The sequence below is a fragment of the Tubulanus polymorphus genome, chromosome 4 (genome assembly GCF_964204645.1).
Source record: "Tubulanus polymorphus chromosome 4, tnTubPoly1.2, whole genome shotgun sequence".
Lineage (NCBI taxonomy): Eukaryota > Metazoa > Nemertea > Palaeonemertea > Tubulaniformes > Tubulanidae > Tubulanus > Tubulanus polymorphus.
Genome location: NC_134028.1, coordinates 10,524,347 through 10,543,172, shown reverse-complemented (window position 1 = coordinate 10,543,172; position 18,826 = coordinate 10,524,347). Strand labels below are relative to the sequence as shown.

Genomic DNA, 18,826 nt, shown 5'->3' with positions numbered 1-18,826 from the left:
ATGGCGGCCTTTTCAACCGCAGAAAGTTCATGTTCCTGTTCTAGAGAGTAGGGCAATCGATTTACCACGCACGCGATAGAAATCGGTAGGTACAACTTTTTAAAAAATTAATTAAGACTTAGCCTATTATGAGATAATGAAATGGCAGCTGCAAAAACAGTCAGGAACACTTTCCAGAAACGGCTTATTCTGCCAATTTCGGCGTTTTCCGCCAATAACGGCAGAATCAGTCATTTATGGATTACTCAGTTTTAAACTGCTTCTGCCAATTTAGCCGAAATCAGCGTTTTCTGCCATTTTTGGCTTGTTCTTAAAAAACGCCATTTCTGCCCTTTTCAGCTGTTACAGTTTTTAAAACTACATCGCCAGAAACGGCGTTTTTAGCTTAGATAGTTTTACAGGTGCTATTTATAATGCTTAGTTCGATGGGAGTCCCTATTATGACATCATCGCTTTTCTGCTGGCATACATTTGTATATTTTCGCCGAAAAATTAATCTTATTGATCCGTTCCAGGCTTCAAGAAAGAATTAAATATAAATGTATGGGTTTCCGATGGCAAATGTATTTGAATTCTGTTCTTTCTGTATACCTGTATTCTATGAAATAAATATATACATACATGTATCCCAAATTGTTTCGAAAATGTTTGTTGTATTTTGAAATGAGTCTAGATACAGCTGTATCGATTTTGAGTTGTAACGTCATCGGCCACCAATTCATTCAATCACTATCCATCACAAGAATCCATCAATTAGCTTGGAGGCATCGAAGATGTTAATTACCTTCAATTAACCAACATCATATGCAGTCCAATATATCCCTCAACCATTCTATGCTTTATTAGGCAAGATAAGACCATGGGCAAAACTTAAAACTAGATTTTTGATACACTAGTTTATACATCCATGATTGATTTGTCTTATGAGAATGATAATTATAATAATAATTTTATTTTTATTTTTAACATATCATATTTACACATCCGTTCACCTCAGCAAATTAATTATTTTATTCCGAAAAAAGTACCGTGTAGACACTAGGGGAAACGTCTAAGTGGGTGGGGGAATCCTTTTATATAACAAGTGGACTGCCAATAATGGCTTAATAGTTTATGATTATAAAACTAACTACGCCAAAAACGGCGGAATACGCCAGAAATGGCGAATGTTTTTATGTGTACCCATGGCAACGTTTACTTGAAAACTTTATAATAGTTTTTAGAACTAGATGATTAATAAACTTGTTTCATGCTGTAGTAGTTTTGAGAGTTTTCCCGGAGTTTTTGGGCTTCATATGACGTAATCATTTAGAAAAACGTAAATTTGACCACTTTACCTAGCTCAAAAATTTCCATCCTAGCGTCATATGAAAGCTTATCGTACTCGTCTGCTCGCGATTATGACGTCATCGGCAACATGCGCTAATTGAACCGGAAGTGCGCAAAAAACTTTAAAGCAAAACTCGAAAATTAGTGAGCTGAAACTGGCTGATTAAGCCATAAACGACTGTGAAAGTTTCAAAACTGAGTGATCCATAAACGGCTGATTCTGCCGTAATTGGCGGAAAACGCCGAAATTGGCAGAATAAGCCGTTTTTGGAAAGTGTTCCTGACTGAAAAATGAAGCGTATCGTAAGAATAGTAAAATTAAATGTGGGCAGTTGAAAGATTATCTTTTTTAAGCAACATTCGAGAATAAAAAAAGGGTACCGGTACACTATACTATACCTACTACTACTAGGGCTACTAGTAGTAGCCGTTGTTCCTCAAACAACTTTGTAGTAGGGAACCGTAACAACGACTGGTATTCAGACTACACGATACGTAGATGTTTACGTTTCTACTAGTAGGCCTACAATATCATGTTAAGCCTGCGTGACATGTTTGACATGCGGCGAAAATGTAAAATGGAGTATGAGACCGGCAACCAGTCTAGTCTGGTCCGTTAGGGAGCATATCATATAACGTATGTAAATAATCGATCACTGTTATTGTTATTTAAAAAAAAAATGTTTATTCATATTTTTCAACTGCGTTTTTAGTACGATTTCCTATAAATTTTGTATTTTACCCTTTTCTCATCTTTATTGTAAAAAAAAAACCTGACTTGTATTTTATATTACTCAAAGGACAATAAAGATATATTGAATTGAATTGAAATTGAATTGAATTGAATATAACTCGCGGCATCCTCGCTTGCCAGGGGTCCAGTATTACTCCCGGACTCGCTTCCACCAGCCCCCTGGCCTCACGAAGCGCGATTTCATTATTATTATATTCGGTAAAACCTTCGCTGATTGGTCCATTTAACGGGAAAACCAACAGAAGTCTACTGTCGGTTTGTTACAAGCGCTGTGATTGGTACGACCGGATTCTGTTCGGCTAGTAGTAACGACTCCAACGACTCGTGAGGTCAAGGGGTTCGGGGAACAGCTTTAGCGTAGTGGGTTCGAATCCCTTGACGGGTGAAGATGAACTCGCGGAAGGGGGGTAAAGGCATCCCGCGGCCTGATTCAAGACTGCCGAACTATCGACTTATTGTGGTGCAAGAACATTGAATTGAATTGCAGTTTCAAATGTATTACAAGCATTAGTATTAACTGTCTTTCTTTTAGATGCCGTTGGTATTTTAGATTGATTTTGTTTAATTTTAATAGGTTTTCCACTTGTAATTTTGATATTTCATTTTTCAATGAAAAGTTGTGATCGAAATACACACTCGTGAGGTGTCTTATCTTTGTCTATAGTCTCTCATTAGAAAATCAATGGTTCCAACTTTGGCTTAAAAAACCGATTAACAAAAACAAAAACAAAATTTTTAGATGCTCCCTTAGTCCAACCCGGAAATAAATGAAAATAAATTTATATTGACCGTTTCACCCTCAATCGATCAATTCAATTTACCCTGAAAGCAAGAATTAAATAGGCCTTACTGTTATAACTTGGATGAAATGGGTGCTTTATTCGGAAAGTCAAAGAAACACGAATCTCGAGTAACTGAACAGGACAGAGCAGTACTGGTAACAATCATTTAATTTTAGTATTTTTAGTAGCCTTCTTAATCTTGTGGGTATTTTGGTGCCAAAATAGCAGTCATTTAGCTACTACTTACTGGCCAACTATTTGATTTCCAGACTTTCTAAAAACATAAACGTTTTGAATGAAAAAACGCTATTTTGCTGAATTTGAAAGATAGTTAACCTTTGGGTAAAAGAACAGATCCGCACCTCTCGTAAATGGTTCAATCAATTACATTAAATATCACTGATTCAGACCCAAAATGTCAGCAATTCAGTACACTAGTTTATTTTATGGTATCTACACTAGAAAGTACATTTTAGCCTGGATTTTGTCTCGAGATCCTCACGATTTTTGAACCGGACGCCATATTGGATGGGTCAATCTAAAGTGAAGATTTGTTTAGAATATTTGGTGAAACAATGTTTCATGACCCACTCATTTTGAGGAAGAAATAATATAAATTTCTTGTCTATTTCAACGATGATATCTTGATATTTGGTTAGCATAACCCCAGCGATAGTTGACAAAAATTTGATTAGCTTTATGTACTGATTACCCTCACATCGTTTCAGTAATAACTTAAGATAGGGTAGTCAGTAACCTGACTGTGGTTTAGTTTCACGATCGGATATTTTCTCAAACCACAGTCAGGAATGGGAAGGTCATTTTTGTATGAAATCTTCGTCAGCCAATTTGACTGACGAGTAATTTGCCTGGCATTTCATTGTCTCTTAAGATATCTGTCTCATTTTTGTTGTAATCGACGCACAACAGATTCGTAGTTTGTCTGATACCTATAACACCTCACCTGACGATCTTAATCCCTGTGCAAATCGGCCGTAAAGTGAGAGTAAATTTCCGTCCAGTCAACAGCTGCCATTTTGAAAATTACTGGAGGTGCTGGCACCTGTGGACTGAGGCCAGGACAACAGCACAAACTAACAAAGCGAAACGACGAAATTTAAAAAAATTAAAAAATCAATTTTTATTCACATTTTTCTTTTACCAGAAATTTATTATTTCATTATTTATTATGGAAAACACGAAGACTTGAAATAAAAGTTAGAAAACCATCAAAAATAAAAATTGTCGTTTCGTCTTGGAAGTTTTATATAAATCCTTGTAGGTCCCCTTGTCTTATCATGCCACATGTGCAATACAGAGAAATGGCGGCCAATGGCGAAATTTGTGGAGAAATTAATTAATTTCTCAAAATAATGTTGATTAATCACTCGAAACATACATAAAATTGGATTATTTCGAAAGGTACCTGTGTAAGTTTGTGAATTAAGCCATTAATTGTGGACTGAAGTGAATAGAAAGTATATTTTTGAAGTGTTACTTTTTTCAACCGTGTTTTGGTCCTTGTCATCCCTAACGTTGGTATAAGCCCATCCGATTATAAAAAGCTTACCACCAACGATTAGGTAACTAACTAAAGATAGGGAAGATAGGGTTTTCGGATCATGTGACCTAAACCGGCCATAGTGCCGTTTTTTCCCACTTCAAAAGTTATGAACTTGATAAATCTTGTAATTGTCATCCGATTTACTTGAACTAAATTTTCGAGGAAAGATAATAAGCATCTTGTAGGGCCTACTGTGTTGAAAATTCCATGTTGATGCGCGGCGTAGTTCGTGAGTTAGCCTACAAGCTCCAGCCAACTTTAGATTGTTGATTGACAGGTGCGCGTGTACTCTTCACCGCGGATTTCGAAAAATGCAGTTTTGAGATGCCCATCTTCTAGGCGATACTGCAGAAAAGGGGCCGGACTGGGGATCACGAAACCTTGACAGGTGTTTTCAAAACTTCTCGATTGACATCCAGATATGCCGTACTTGTTTGTACCGGCAATTTGACCGATTTTGCGACACTTAAAAGATTTTAACGCAATATATTTCATCAAATTATGAAATTTAGAAATTAGTTCTCCCCCAGGTGGAAAAATATAGTAGTTTTAGTGTATATTGCAAAAGGTTTTAGTTTGATTCGTTAAGCCATCGCTCTCGACTTTTGGGTTAAATTTGGGAAGCATCGACAAAATTGCTACATCCGGGCATTTTCATTCACTTCCGGGTTCGCGTAAGCGTTTTTTTACATGTGTAAATCACAGGGGCTCGTATCAGAGTTGTAGGTAATGTAAAAACGATAATCTGTTAATCCAATGTATATAGTATATATAAAATAACAAGGGGGCTAACGACGCTCACAAACTACTCAACTTCAGTCGCTTACTTTTTCGTTATTTTTCATCCGATTTTGATAATCCAGGCATTATATGAAAGCTAATACCTTCCTGCTTCTAACGAACATAATCCCGTTAATTTCCGATGAATAGTTCGTGAATTATATGTCTTTGAACGAACTATTCATCGGAAATTAACGGGATTAGTTTCGTTAGAAGCAGGAAGGTATTAGCTTTCATATCATGCCTGGATTATCAAAATCGGATGAAAAATAACGAAAAAGTAAGCGACTGAAGTTGAGTAGTTTGTGAGCGTCGTTAGCCCCCTTGTTATTTTATATTTTCTATATACATTGGATTAACAGATTATCGTTTTTACATTACCTACAACTCTGATACGAGCCCCTGTGGTGTAAATCAGCTGTTTATGCTAGTTTTAAGTTGTTTTAAGTCATTTTCTCTCAGAATCAATGAAATTTATGATAATTACTTTATTTTGAGCAACTTTGGGGAAGATGTCGCCGATAAAGCTCAAGAAATCCCGTGTGTCATTCTGAAGGCCTTAGGCCTACCTCATCAATCACAGTCACACTGAAAAAGCAGCAAGATGAACCCCCCTGCCTCTCCCCAATAAAAAAGTCCACATAAAAAACCTAAACTGAAATGAAAATACAATATTTATTTATCAAAAAATCATTTATTTATGTTTTTCAAGCTACAATTGAAACGGCCAAAGCTGACTCCACTCGTAGTCAATTATCATCTTCCTTGGACTTGGGCCGCCACAAAATTTATAATTGCTGTATTTTATTGCTCATATAAAATTCTCAATCCACAATTCCATTAAAATATCTATATTGAAGCTTATTTAGATAAGATGGTTGCAGTTTGAATAACTCCATCTCAGTGAGAGTTAAAGCTTTTAGGACTTGGCCTACATTTTGCATAATGATTCTTTTAAGAGGGGTTGGCTTATTTAACATCATAGTTCTTAGAGTGACCTGCAAAAGATAAAAGTTTCAATTAATAGATCCTTCTTCAAGTACTTTATATACCATAAAGGTTCTTTCTGGATCTTTTTTAGCTACGAGGATCCAATAGGCCTAACGTGACTTGGCCTAAATTTGAAATTCAAAAATTCTTACTGGATCACTAATATTTTCTTACCAATCAACTGAATGCATGAATCCTGATTAAATAGAGGAAGCTGGGGTAAATACGATCAGTTTGTAAACCAATCATGATACGTTTTTGGGTTTGAAATACTTTCCGAGCGCCGGCAACCATTTTAATCCCAAATATCAATTGTTGCTATTGTGGTTACCATGGCAACCAACTTTAATGTGTTGCGATGTCTGTGGTAAATTATAGTCGGATATATTTGTCCCTGTGAAGTCGAACACAAATAAGTAAACATTTATCCTTTGTTTTTAGCTGATAAATACCTGGAAATGGCAATGAGCCAATTAATTAAGCTTTTTACCCTTAATTGGCTTAATTAATAATTACTTTAAGTTTTATAATCAATAGGAAAACTATTATTCTGTATTTTTCCAAAGTTTGATTGAAATCGGATGACAATTCCCAAAGATGTACAAGTTTCTTTTCTCATTTCAATTATTTCTTAACTAAGAAATTGATCATTTGGTCACCATTTGACCTTGTGACCTTTAGTTCATTTCCTAATGAAGACTCTATGGCTGAGAAGTGTGATTTTCAGCCGACAAATTCCTTCATAACTTTTGAATGGCTTGACCGATTTTAGTTCTGTAAATTGCTATGATCTTATATTAAACCCTTCTTTCATCTAGGCTTTTTAAATTGTTTGTATAGTGTTTGGAAAATTTTCACTTGAAAACCCTACTTAAGACAAATCTTCACTTAAGATTTCCTTATCCAATATGGCGTCCTATCGAAAGATTGTCACGATTCTGAGATAAAAACCGGGCCAATAATCTGCTTTCTAGAAGAGATATCATAAAATAAATCACTGCATTGGATTCTGTGACACATTCTGAAGTTAGAACAGTGATTTGTAATTCAGTAGATTGCGTCAATCACGAGAGGTGCGGATCTGCATTTTTACTTGTCTTTTTATTTAGCCTAGATAGTAATAATTAACATTAATATGTAATAGATGAAATCTAAGTGACGGATGCCTTACAACCACTGATCTAATTTTACTATACGCCTATACCCTGTAATGCAAATCAAGATAAAATACTAGCACCCATTGACTACTGTGAAAGAAATTACTCCAATATTCTGGGATATATATATAATGAACACTAGAAAATTTCCTATTTAATGGATAAAACGTTCCGAAAATTTCTCAGGATTATCGAGAAATTAGGGGAATTTCTCAATAATAAATATAGGAAATTAGGAAAGAATCCCATGTAAAATGTACGTTGACTCCCTGGGCCCCAGTTTTACAGAGAGGATAGCCTATGACCAGAAGAAATTGAATAGATGATTAATGGGAAAACTCTTTGTGAAACGAAACTGACCATCAGCTTTATTCCAAGGCAACTTAAATGAAAAGGAAGAGATTGATGAACTGCGATCCCGAACTTTGACATTGCAAAATGTTAATCCACATTTCAAAGAAGACAAATTCAATTTTCTGTGAGGAAAAAATAAAAGGCACAACAAATAACGTACCCGGTATTACAAATGTACACAAAAAAATTTCTGTTTTAATGTCCATTAATTAATGGATGAGACCTGTTTCTCTGGGATATTTCGCTTACTTTTTGGGGTACATACCTCGTTTAGGTCTTAAAAGAATTAAAAAATCGCGAACAACAAGTGAATATCCGTTATCATTCCAGTTCTGTACCAATAAGATGGATTGGCCAAAAAGACTCCTTTAATCCTGTTGACTAAGAGAGAAAATGCTCCATTTTATGAAATTTCTTGAATTTGAACATTGTTACCATTGGCACCTGGAATGATATCGGATATTCAGGTGTTGTTCGCGACTTTTGGCATTCTGTCCCTGGACCCCTAGTTGTATATGGTGACCAGGGGGTGTTGAATATTGAAATTGTTAGATTGTTGAGCATTTGAAACCATTTCCCAAGTGGGCTTGGTGTCCCTGGACCCCTAGTTTTCTGACTTTGTCAGCTAGGCCTAGTCAGATTCGGTTAAAAAGACACTTTCTAGAATCCACATGTACGTGTTTATCAAAGGGTCGTCAGTCATCCATACTTCTAGAAATGAAACTGCTGCACTGGTCTATGCATAATGGTTTTTTAGCCCGCTTGGGATTTAGCTATTGCCTTCACTTTTCGTCCGTCCGTTCGTTCGTACCCTAAAAAGTAAGCGAAATATCCCAGAGAAACAGGAAATTTATTACGTACCTGTAGGTAAGTTTCGAACGGATCAAATAGGCCTATAAGCCAGAACACGGATAAGATTTATCTGAGTCCTGTAGCTTCCTACTGGTTTGCCATTTCACATTGCAATTTGTGAAGGGTATTCTTTGGAAAGGGTGAAAGTTACAGAGCCATTTTTTGGATTCGTCCCCCGGGGGGTGCCCCTGGTGGTGGAGTTTCTATTTCTTCAAATTGCTACTAGTCCTACAGTTTTAATCGGATCAATTCGAATGTTTGAATGTCTTATGGAACAAGACCTATGAAGTTGCCCAGCCATTTTTTTGGATTCGTCCACCAGGGGGTGCTCCGGAGATGGAGTTTTTATTTCTTCAAATTGCTTTTAGTCCTACAGTTTTAATCAGATCATGTCCAAATTTGGTATGAATGGTCTATGGACCAATACCTACAAAGTATAAAGCCCTTTTTGGATTTGGCCACAAGGGGGCACCCCCTAGGTATGCAGCTTCTATTTCTTCAAATCACACAGCAGAGCTATATGAGCCAATAGGCTCCTTGTCTTGTCTCCTATCGAGATGAAAAACTTCATCATCATAACTTATCAGTCACCAAAATATTTTGAAAATTGAAATTTATAAATGCTTCCTAAGCTATAATGATAAAATTGAAATTTATTAATAGATGAGAATATGGAACTATTTAATGCACGTAATAAGCCTACCAAGGGCAGAAAAGTGCCTCAAGCAAACTACCAACGATCGCTGCTACATAAAAATTACTGAATTTAAACTAGTTTATTATGGTCCCCAAATGCTGGGAAAACTCTCTCAGCACCTAGAATTACAAAAATTTTTCTTGTGAAGCATATGAGCGTCAGAGGCTTCTGGGCCCTTGTATCCCCCAAGGGCCCATCAGCATGAGAGAAATTGGATGTAGTCCAATGACCCTTTCCTGTGACCCTTTTTGTCATCAGTCCTCATTCATAAGTGACGAGACGAGTAGTACTGTATAGGTTAACTATTTATTTGATGCACGAGCTTTCACTTCTAATGAATAGAAGCTTCATAAGTGGAAAAAAATTGAATGATTCAATAACTGAGTTTTTCATATTATATTGGTACCTAGACATATTTTGTTATCACCATCAATTGCAAAATTGTAGCTTGTGAAATTATCTGTGATTGCGGTGAGAATCAATGTTATTGGTTTCAGTATCACCAGGGGGCATTGAATATTGAAATTGATGGATTGTTGAGCATTTGAAACCACTTCCCAAGTAGACATGGTGTCCCTGGACCCCTAGTTCATGTTTATCATCACAGGGATAAACTAATTTGGCGTTGTCAAAGTCAAAATTATGAGATATTTGAAAAACAGGGTTAGCAAAGTTCTGCATTCCCTAGTTTGAAGTAATTAATATCTAATCTATGTTCTTAAAAACGTTGGTTAAGTTGGTTTTCGACCCATTTCGCCATAATTAACTTTATCCCAGACCTTGCAAGGTGTCCTATAAATTCCACACTTAAAAGATTCGATTTTAGGTATATTATTTATCAAAAGGTTATTAATTTTATTATTATATTCAACAACTATTTATTGTACCTTACGTGCCAACGGTTTCTCAACAAGCAACTAAATTTTAGGCCAGCCGTAGACTTAGCCTATTACTATACAAATGGAGCGAATATAAAGGACATGGTTTCCAGAGCTAAGGCCCTTTGACTGCAACTAAGCATATATTCATACAAATCATTCATTCATTCTCCAAATCCTATGGAGCTGAATTTTGGAAAAGGGCCTCGTTAAAATTTATTTGAGCTTTTTCGGGAATATCTGAACGCTGAAATATTAGTTTTAAAAAGCCAATCAGAAGATTGTCACAACTGTGACACTGTGGGGAAGTGATTTTTTAGGTGAGATTGTATCTGTTGAGGTCCATGGACCTATTTTTCTTTCTTGAATTGATTCGATCAAACATGTTTCTGCAAATATTTGTAACAAGTCTTCACTTTTGATTTATCGAACCCAATGTGGGGCCTGGTATTAAAATAATGATGATTTTGAGGCAAAAACGGCCCAAAAACAAACTTTCTAGTGGAGTTATCATAATATTATCATGTGACTTATATCAGGGTGACAGTTCGCCGGGGGGGGCTTTAATTTCAAGTGGGCATGGTGTCCCTGGACCCTTTGATGAAAGTTCAGTCTACCTCGGATGTAACGTCGTTGGATTTACCGTAGATTCACTTATATCGTATTCTTTCCCAGGTCCCGATTTTTTCCTTCTATTAAGCCTTACCAAAACCGTATATTTTATAATGAAGATCACTTATATCATATAAATTATTTGGTCCCAATTAGTCAAATCAAGTTAATTATCCTCGGATGTAACGTATCGCAAAGATTAAGAAATGAGAAAAAATACGACTGATAAAAACGTAAGTGTTAATACAATGCAATAGCCCTACTACTGTATATACGCACACTTGCCATGTCTGAGTTATTGATAGTTTCCATGACAGCACTTACATACATGTAGAGGCATATCATAGCCCTACACAATACGCTGTAGTCAGTAGCGCGTGTTTTAAAGCAGCACAATGTCTTCTAAAAGAAAGGTAATTAGTTATCAAGAGAAGTATGATATTACTTAAGGAGGCAAATAATAATTATTTCTTCTCCGATTATTCAACTGCTACGTTACATCCGAGGTAGACTGTAGTTGCAAAAAAAGTCGACCCAATCACCCAAGGTAAAATGTGACCATCGATTCACATGCCAACTTTCCTGTAGGCTTAGTGTAATATTCCTATCTGAGATTTAGAAACAAATGCTAACCTTTACTGGGGTTTACCTCAACTGTTTCCTATTGATTCCCTTGATTTCTCTTTTTAGCAACTGAAACAGCAAAGAGACAAATTGAAACAATACCAGAAAAAGATTGGTATTCAACTTGAAAAAGAGCGACAGATTGCCAAACAGTTACTGAAGGATGGATTGAAAGAGTAAGTATTATTCTCACTGAGAGTATGCTGAAGACTCAGCAGTCCACAGTTGCAGGATTCTGCTCGTGGCAAGCAAGGATCCATCAGGTGACGAAAATGTGCGTTCTGACAGTGATTACAGATTTGAACTTCTCAGATTCAATCATAATCAATGTATGATTTATGACTTCATTGTATTTCAACAGTCTTCATAATGGCTCTGCAGACTTGGAAATAACTTGCTCACAAAATGTTGTGTATCCATACCTGTCTTTTGTTCCATACACTTTTGATGTGTGATTAGTGCCATTTAAAACTTAATCAATCGAAGATGATATGGCGAGAAAAGATTTCAGTGAAAATCAAAGTTCGGTATATTTTTGTGTAAATTTGTTCCATCTGGAAAATGCCTGAATAGGAGAAAAGTCAATAATTAGCCGCAAATTAGGTATTTATTAGCCACTCAATCATGCTTCATTTTACGGCAGCTCCATGTTTTATGACATCACTTCAGACAATCAACAAAAGCATGAGTACGCATAGCCTACATAGAATGTATAAAAACAACATTGATTATTTCACTTATTTCATGGATCTACGGTATACTTTTTTATATATCTTTATTGTTTCATATAAAATGATAGCAAGGGCATACAATAGTGAACAATTCTGACATTTTATAAAACTCATTTGTGTCTAAGATACTTGAGCGTGTTTTGGCTAGCCGGCTCCCCAACTACATGGACTACCACAGTTTACCTGTTTATTTAAATTAGTCAATCCGCATACAAGCCTCTTCATAGCACTGAGACATACTTGCAGAGTTGATGGATCAAGGCTGATAAATAAATATACTGTCAGCTTAATCCTCCTAGTCTCATGTCTTTATCTTTACAGTAAAGCAAAGTCACTTCTTAGGAAAAAAAGATTCCAAGAATCTTTATTGGAAAAAACAGATAAACAACTGGATGGTATAGATCAAATGGTAAATATTTGGCCTTGGAAAAGGTTGAACTGACACTTTATGGCTCCAGCATAACCTTTAGGTGCACAGTCGAACTAACTGCATCAATAAGTCCAAGTTGGTTTGGGCTGAACCACACGAAAATTTACGGTTGCAGTGGTTCTATGATAATAGACAGTAAGAATGTATGAAAATTTTGTTGCCATATTGGATTAATTGACAGTGAACCTTTTCATTTGCTGCTCTGAGTGGTGGCTCTACACCTTTGACACGCAAAGTTACTACATACTCAACCCTTACTTAGAAAGAATCTTGTATCCCACCCTGCGAAGGATGTATCTGCGGGCATAGCTAGAAACAAACAAAACTTTTTTATTCTGGAACCTCTTTTGAAATGAGCAGAGAAAAAAGATTAGTACCGGTATAGAAAAGTAAGTATGGTATCTATTTTGGTCATCACTGTTGTATTTCTTTATTATAGGTAACGGATCTAGAATTTTCTCAAATTGAAAGTAAAGTTTTACAAGGTTTAAAACAAGGAAATGAAGCGCTCAATAAAATGCATCAGGTATATTGTTACTTTCTGTCAATTTGTTATGTCGTACTTGCATCTGTCATTGATCTGTTCACCCCGCCATTTCTATCACAAACTGGAACCCTAAATATTCACTCATCATGGAAAGATGTATAGCAGAGATATCCAAAAGATAATAGCAATGTATGTAGCAGTGGCGTTGAAAATGCAGCGACTGCAGCTGCGAAAACTGCAGCAATAATTAACCGAATGACGTTTTTTTTTTTCTTTGAATACCACGTTTTGGAAGAAATTAAGTAAATTCGCCGCGGCTTTTTTAGAACCTGTCCAAAATCGGTATTTGGTCGCAGCATTTTCTATGAATGTCGTGAATTTCATTGGTTTTCATTAGAGGCATTGACAAGTGGAACTACTAAGTTCTTAGTATTTCATATAATATTAGTACCTAGGCATATTGTTACCACAATTAGTTGCAAATTGTAACACCACAGGGGTGTTGAATATTGAAACTGTCGGGATGTTGAGCATTTCAAACAACTCCTCAAGGGGGTATGGTGCCTCTGCACCCCTAGTTTAATTTTTTGTTCAATTTTTGTGTCTTTAGTTGATGTCTCTTGAAGATGTTGAGAAAATTATGGAAGAGACTCAAGAAGGAATTGAATATCAAAGGGTAATTTTTTGAAAATCTGAAGCTTACTTCTAAGTGGTTATAGGGATCCCAGGGATTATTTGGTTGTAAAACGATATGTATGTATGAGTAATATTATTAAATTATGAATGTAGGAAATAGATGAAATGTTAAGTGGAAGTTTAACAGAAGAAGATGAACTAAATGTGTTAGCAGAATTAGACGCATTGTCAGCTGTAGAGTTACCGTCAGTACCAGAGATTCTCTTACCGTCGGTACCAGAAAATTTACCAGGTAATTCATGTGCATGTCCAGTGAATATATTGCATCCCAGTAAAAGTATGCAAACCTCTGCAGTTTCATTCTAAATTTCAAATCTAGATGTTTGATTTTTAACATGGATTATTTACGACATGAATGACAATCCCACAATTTATGATACGTATTTCGTGCAGGGGGATATTGTGGTTATGCGGAAATAGTTGTTGGTGCTAGCACAGGAATTTTGCAAGGTGGCAGCACCGTACAGGATTAAGTTAAGGCATCAGCCGTTGCAACTTTCAATTGCATGTCAAACTTTCTAGAATTTTTACCGAATTTTGATTACAAAATCTGGTGTCAGTGATTGAAATTGTCGGCGACATTTTTAAGAAAATTTAATAGATGGCATTTTGAAGCCATCGGTACAAAGATACATCAACGGCTATTTACTATACATCGTCGGCAAAAGCCGTTGATTGCCGTCGTGAAATTCGAACCCTGCTATTACTGTGAATGCATATCATGAACAGCATTGATATTTCACATGAGAAGTTCGGAAGGGTTTTGAATGACCATTTTTTTATGTGTAATTCCTTATTTAAGAAACGTTCATATATGCTTTAAGTCATAAATGCATTTATAATTACTAAATTGAAAGTTTGTCTTAGAATACATATATCAGGTTAATGAATCTAAATTTCTATCTAAATAACCAAAAGAACCGTTTTCATTGGGGTAACATAAGTTTGGAAGCCATCAACGTAAGTTCATGACACAGACTTCAGAAATTATCTTGATCTTTCATTTATGTTTGTATCCCCCCCAAAATTGGGTCAATCGGACACAAATAACCATCTCGGGACCTTTTTCTGTTGGCATTTTTCCATGAAATTCTTGATAGATATACTTCGAGAAGGGCTCTTAAACATATAAGACAGATTCTTTGATCAGTCAAGTGTGACACAATTGACAGCCATCTTAGGGTCATCAGTCCTCATTTTGAGTTTGAAAAAAGTTTTTTGATGGGTTTCGTTGTTATGCAGCCATCAATGAAATTGATTCCAGTCAAGTAAAAAATTCCCATAATCAGTTTCAAGTTGAAGTATAGCTGCAAAGCAGCGATAGCAGGTTTCTGCCTTGGTGGATTAAATATCATACTAGGAAGCTTACAAAGACTTCGTCAAAATCAGTTCATAATAATGTACAGCTTTTTTAAGGAGTGCCACCTTGCAGGGTTCCTACAGCCCCTTAAAAACCTCTAAAATTCCAAAACCCATTTCAAATTTTGAGTTTTAGCCCACAATAAATTCAGCCAAAGGGGTAATCAGATGAAAATAAAGAGAATGGAACATGAAAGGCGATAATCAATGATTTAATTTGAATAACGGTTTCTCCCCTCACAACTTTTTGATCTCCAAATTTCTCTCCCCCCCCCCCTTTATATTAATTCCCTCCATCTGATTACCTCTTAGCGTGTCCTCACGTTTTAATCACTTTAGTTCGTGTCTTTTGTTTTTAAATTACTTTAATCTATATTGCCCCTTGTTTGCCTTTGCTTATTTTATTATTGTTTTCCAGCTGTTATGTCATTAGTTTAATCCATTCCCCTTTCAACATTTTATTCACTCACTCTGTTCCTATTGTTTTGGTCTTGTATAAATATCTTGTAATATTCTCATTTTCTCTAATAGTCTTTAGCCAAAACGTTGCGCAAATATATATACTCTTGGCTGAATTTATTGTGGGATTTATCTGGTTATCTCCTTACAAGGATGTTGTGTATCTTTTTGTCCCTTCATAAATTGTAGTGAGGTGGAGTGAATGCATATTGTTATTTGATGATAATCACAGTAGTTGCTTTGATTACTGAGTGCACACTGGATGGCAATTAGTTTGAACAATGGTCATATGTGGGCTATAGGCCTTGTTATCATCCCCTAGAGTCCAGACTAGCTTTCACAATTTTTTGGAAGGCTTAATTGATTGCAAAGAATTGATTAGAAATATTTACCCAGGGGTTTAGAGACAGTTACTGGAAGTTTGTAGTTGAGCTGAAGGTCGAAGACCAAACTTATTCATACAAAATGCCGAAATTGATGATTTTTCAAATTGGTTGCTAAAAGACCCAATAGACAAGCATTCTGCGATAAGTTCAGTTTGTGATAGAAAGTTTTCAGAAACTTATTGTGATAAAATGGCTATTTGAAGAAGGCTCGTTCTTCAGTTGTGAACAGCCCCAAACCCAGGTACAGATCCAGAGGGGGGTTTGACAACACGTGCCACAAGTAATAAAGTGCCCACCATATGATGGGAAGCCCCCCCTTTCTCCCAGCCTGGATCCGCCCCTGACCTTAGATGAGTTCTCAAAACAAAGTCGAACAGTTTAATTGAATAACTATTGAATACAGTTGAATTTGTTAAGCTTATTCGTAGGCGCCAAAATGTATTTTGCTTATTCCAATAAGTACTCTCTACTAGTACTGTTTTATGTATCGGTTTTTGTCTTGGAAAATGACCCTGAAATTTGGTGATCATACTAGAAAAGCGCCTCAAATACCCCTCAAATTTCATATTGATGGTCCAGTAACCCCACATACTGGATATGTGGATCCATAACAGCTACTATGTAAAAAGCACTGATCTACCAAGTTAAGGAAAAAAAGTTTACATATGTATCTACCCTAGACACATCTTCAGCCAAAAAACTGGCCCAGTCAGTCAAGATGGCCAACTAGCAGCCAATGTCGTCTGCCAAAATCAGCACTTTTTACACATTTTTGAGGGAAATTTTGAAGACACTTCGATGAATTACCTTGATCTTTCGTATATATTTTTTTCATCAAATGGTCCATCAGTACATGAAAAATTGGGTCAATCGAATTCAAGATGGCCGTCTTGTGGCCTTTTTTGTGCGCAAAAATGTCAATTTTGGTCTGAATTCTGAATCCTGTAGCTTCCTACTGGTTTGCCATTTTTCGTTGAAATTTGTGATGAGTGTTCTATGGAAAGGGACTTTTAATACATGAGGTATTGTTGATCAGCCAATTATCACGAAATTGGTTGCCATCTTAGTGTCATCAGTACCCATTTGAAGGTCGAAAAAAAGTTTTTTGAGGAAAAAATCAAGAAGTTTTAACTCATAGTCTTGATGTTTCATTATTGTTAGCACTTCATTAGCCATTAACTTGGCTTTTTCCTAACCCCTCGCATAATTTATTGCAACATTGCATTTTATTATACATGTACAACATGTATACATAAATGTTTTCTATCAATCTATTTATGTGTTTCTCGTTTCTCATTTATTAAGGAAAGCTGTATGCCAAAAATTGACCCGACAGGCAGCATTTTATTTTTACTTCTTCCATAATAAAGTATGAGATTTGATATATTTCCACCAGGCCGCCTTTAATTTTATTTAAAAATAGTTTTCACTGAAAATTTTTAAAATAAGAAAAATGATAAGTACAGGATATGGTTGTCAGAAAATCTCACTGTTTGACAAATACCATTCTAATAGGCTTGTAGGTTTAGTTTGATTGCCGGATGTTGCATCATTCCTAACTTCCTGTTTTTCCCAATTTTGGAGGGCATGTCAACTATTTTTCTAAATATCCAGAATGGAAACAATAAGCAAGTGACTCTGCCTAGTAGTGACTCTGCCAAACCTTGGATCATTCCTAACTACTGTGGCTTCTCTCGTGGCTAGAAAGCGTTCTATAGAATAAGCTTTAGTAAATATCAAAGAAACGCCACTAGAATGGGAAGTTATGATTCAATCACGTGACAATACTAATTACGTAAGTGCTATGAATTAAAAATATAAAAGTAAATGGAAATATATTCTCCAAATCCAAGACAAGAATCATGGTCATCGGCATGAACGAAATATAAATTACCTTCCCTACAAACTGCATGTAATTCTGATTTATTTTTAGATTACAACTTCAAAAACAATGATTTTTCTAAGAAACAAGAGTTCAAGTTATAATTGTTCATTTGCCCCCTTCGTTCGTTTGCACACAGTCATTTGACAAGTTGTCGAAATGATGCATATGGAGTGGACTAGATACTAGACTTGGAGTGTTGTAGTAGATTTGAGTCCCGACCTCACACTATTGGCACCTGTTTTTAAACAATTAAAATTGTTACCATATACTACTTGTATTGAGCCGCCCAGCTGGAAGAAGAAGGTATTAACTCTAGGCTCGCCGGCAGCATTTTATTTTTACGATTTTTTACCGTTAATTTATCTGACCCAGCTGGGGAATGAGAAACAAGTTATCGTTTTTTTGCCTTATAAGATACCTCTCCTCACATGGAATTGGAATCAATTTGGGAGTTAAATATTGAATAATATACAATTTGTCTATTTATATCGGGGAACCTTTGCATATTTTGTGACCACAATCAGTTGCAAAGTTGTAGCGCATGGTATTTCCTATTATTGTTGTGAGTTTCAATCTCATTGATTTAAGTATATGGTCACCAGGGGGCGTTGAATACTAGAATGACTCAGTGTTTCTACTTTATATTGGTACCTAAGAATATCTTGTTATCACAAGCAATTGCAAGGTTGTAGCTCATGACATGTTCTATGATTGTGGTGAGTTTCAAAGTCACTGGTTATTCTATCTAGTCACCAGGGGGCATAGACTGGTAGAATTACTTAGTATTTCGTTATTACATTGGTACCAAGACAAATTTTGTAATTTGTAATTTTTAAATTTCATAATAAATTGCAAAATTGTAGCTCAGGCCAGCCCAAATAATTGTCTGTTTGCCGTAGCACCGACTCTTAAGTTTTCTCGATGAGTCGGTAGGTAGGGAGAAATATTTTTTTGCAAAATTTTAGGGCAAAAAAACCAAATTTATCAGCATTTTTATATGGAAACAATATCAAAAATCTG

The 18,826-nt window shown here is 35.9% G+C and overlaps 2 protein-coding genes and 1 long non-coding RNA gene across 7 annotated transcripts in view; 1 reads left to right on the top strand and 2 right to left on the bottom strand.

Annotated features, from left to right (window-relative positions):
- Positions 1–1,881, bottom strand: part of LOC141904006 (uncharacterized) — a 29,832-nt gene extending 27,951 nt beyond the window's left edge. For 3 of the 5 annotated variants that reach the window (XR_012619117.1, XR_012619116.1, XM_074792439.1), the window contains exon 1: positions 1,729–1,881. The gene's annotated coding sequence lies outside the window, so the exon portion shown is untranslated. The remainder of the gene's footprint in view (positions 1–1,728) is intronic. The other 2 variants (XM_074792440.1, XM_074792441.1) reach the window with 1 other exon arrangement.
- A 966-nt stretch (positions 1,882–2,847) lies between these two features.
- LOC141903728 (charged multivesicular body protein 6-B-like) overlaps positions 2,848–18,826 on the top strand; it is a 23,433-nt gene continuing 7,454 nt past the window's right edge. The window contains exons 1-6 of the mRNA XM_074791988.1: positions 2,848–3,020; positions 11,440–11,549; positions 12,426–12,513; positions 12,974–13,060; positions 13,632–13,697; positions 13,811–13,949. Coding sequence (XP_074648089.1) covers positions 2,952–3,020; positions 11,440–11,549; positions 12,426–12,513; positions 12,974–13,060; positions 13,632–13,697; positions 13,811–13,949 — 559 coding nt within the window. The 5' untranslated portion in view covers positions 2,848–2,951. The remainder of the gene's footprint in view (positions 3,021–11,439; positions 11,550–12,425; positions 12,514–12,973; positions 13,061–13,631; positions 13,698–13,810; positions 13,950–18,826) is intronic.
- LOC141903729 (uncharacterized) overlaps positions 11,411–18,826 on the bottom strand; it is a 22,968-nt gene continuing 15,552 nt past the window's right edge. Inside the window, exons 2-3 of the long non-coding RNA XR_012619090.1 lie at positions 11,796–11,938; positions 11,411–11,442 (exon numbers count right to left, since the gene is read on the bottom strand). This is a non-coding gene — a long non-coding RNA (uncharacterized LOC141903729). The remainder of the gene's footprint in view (positions 11,443–11,795; positions 11,939–18,826) is intronic.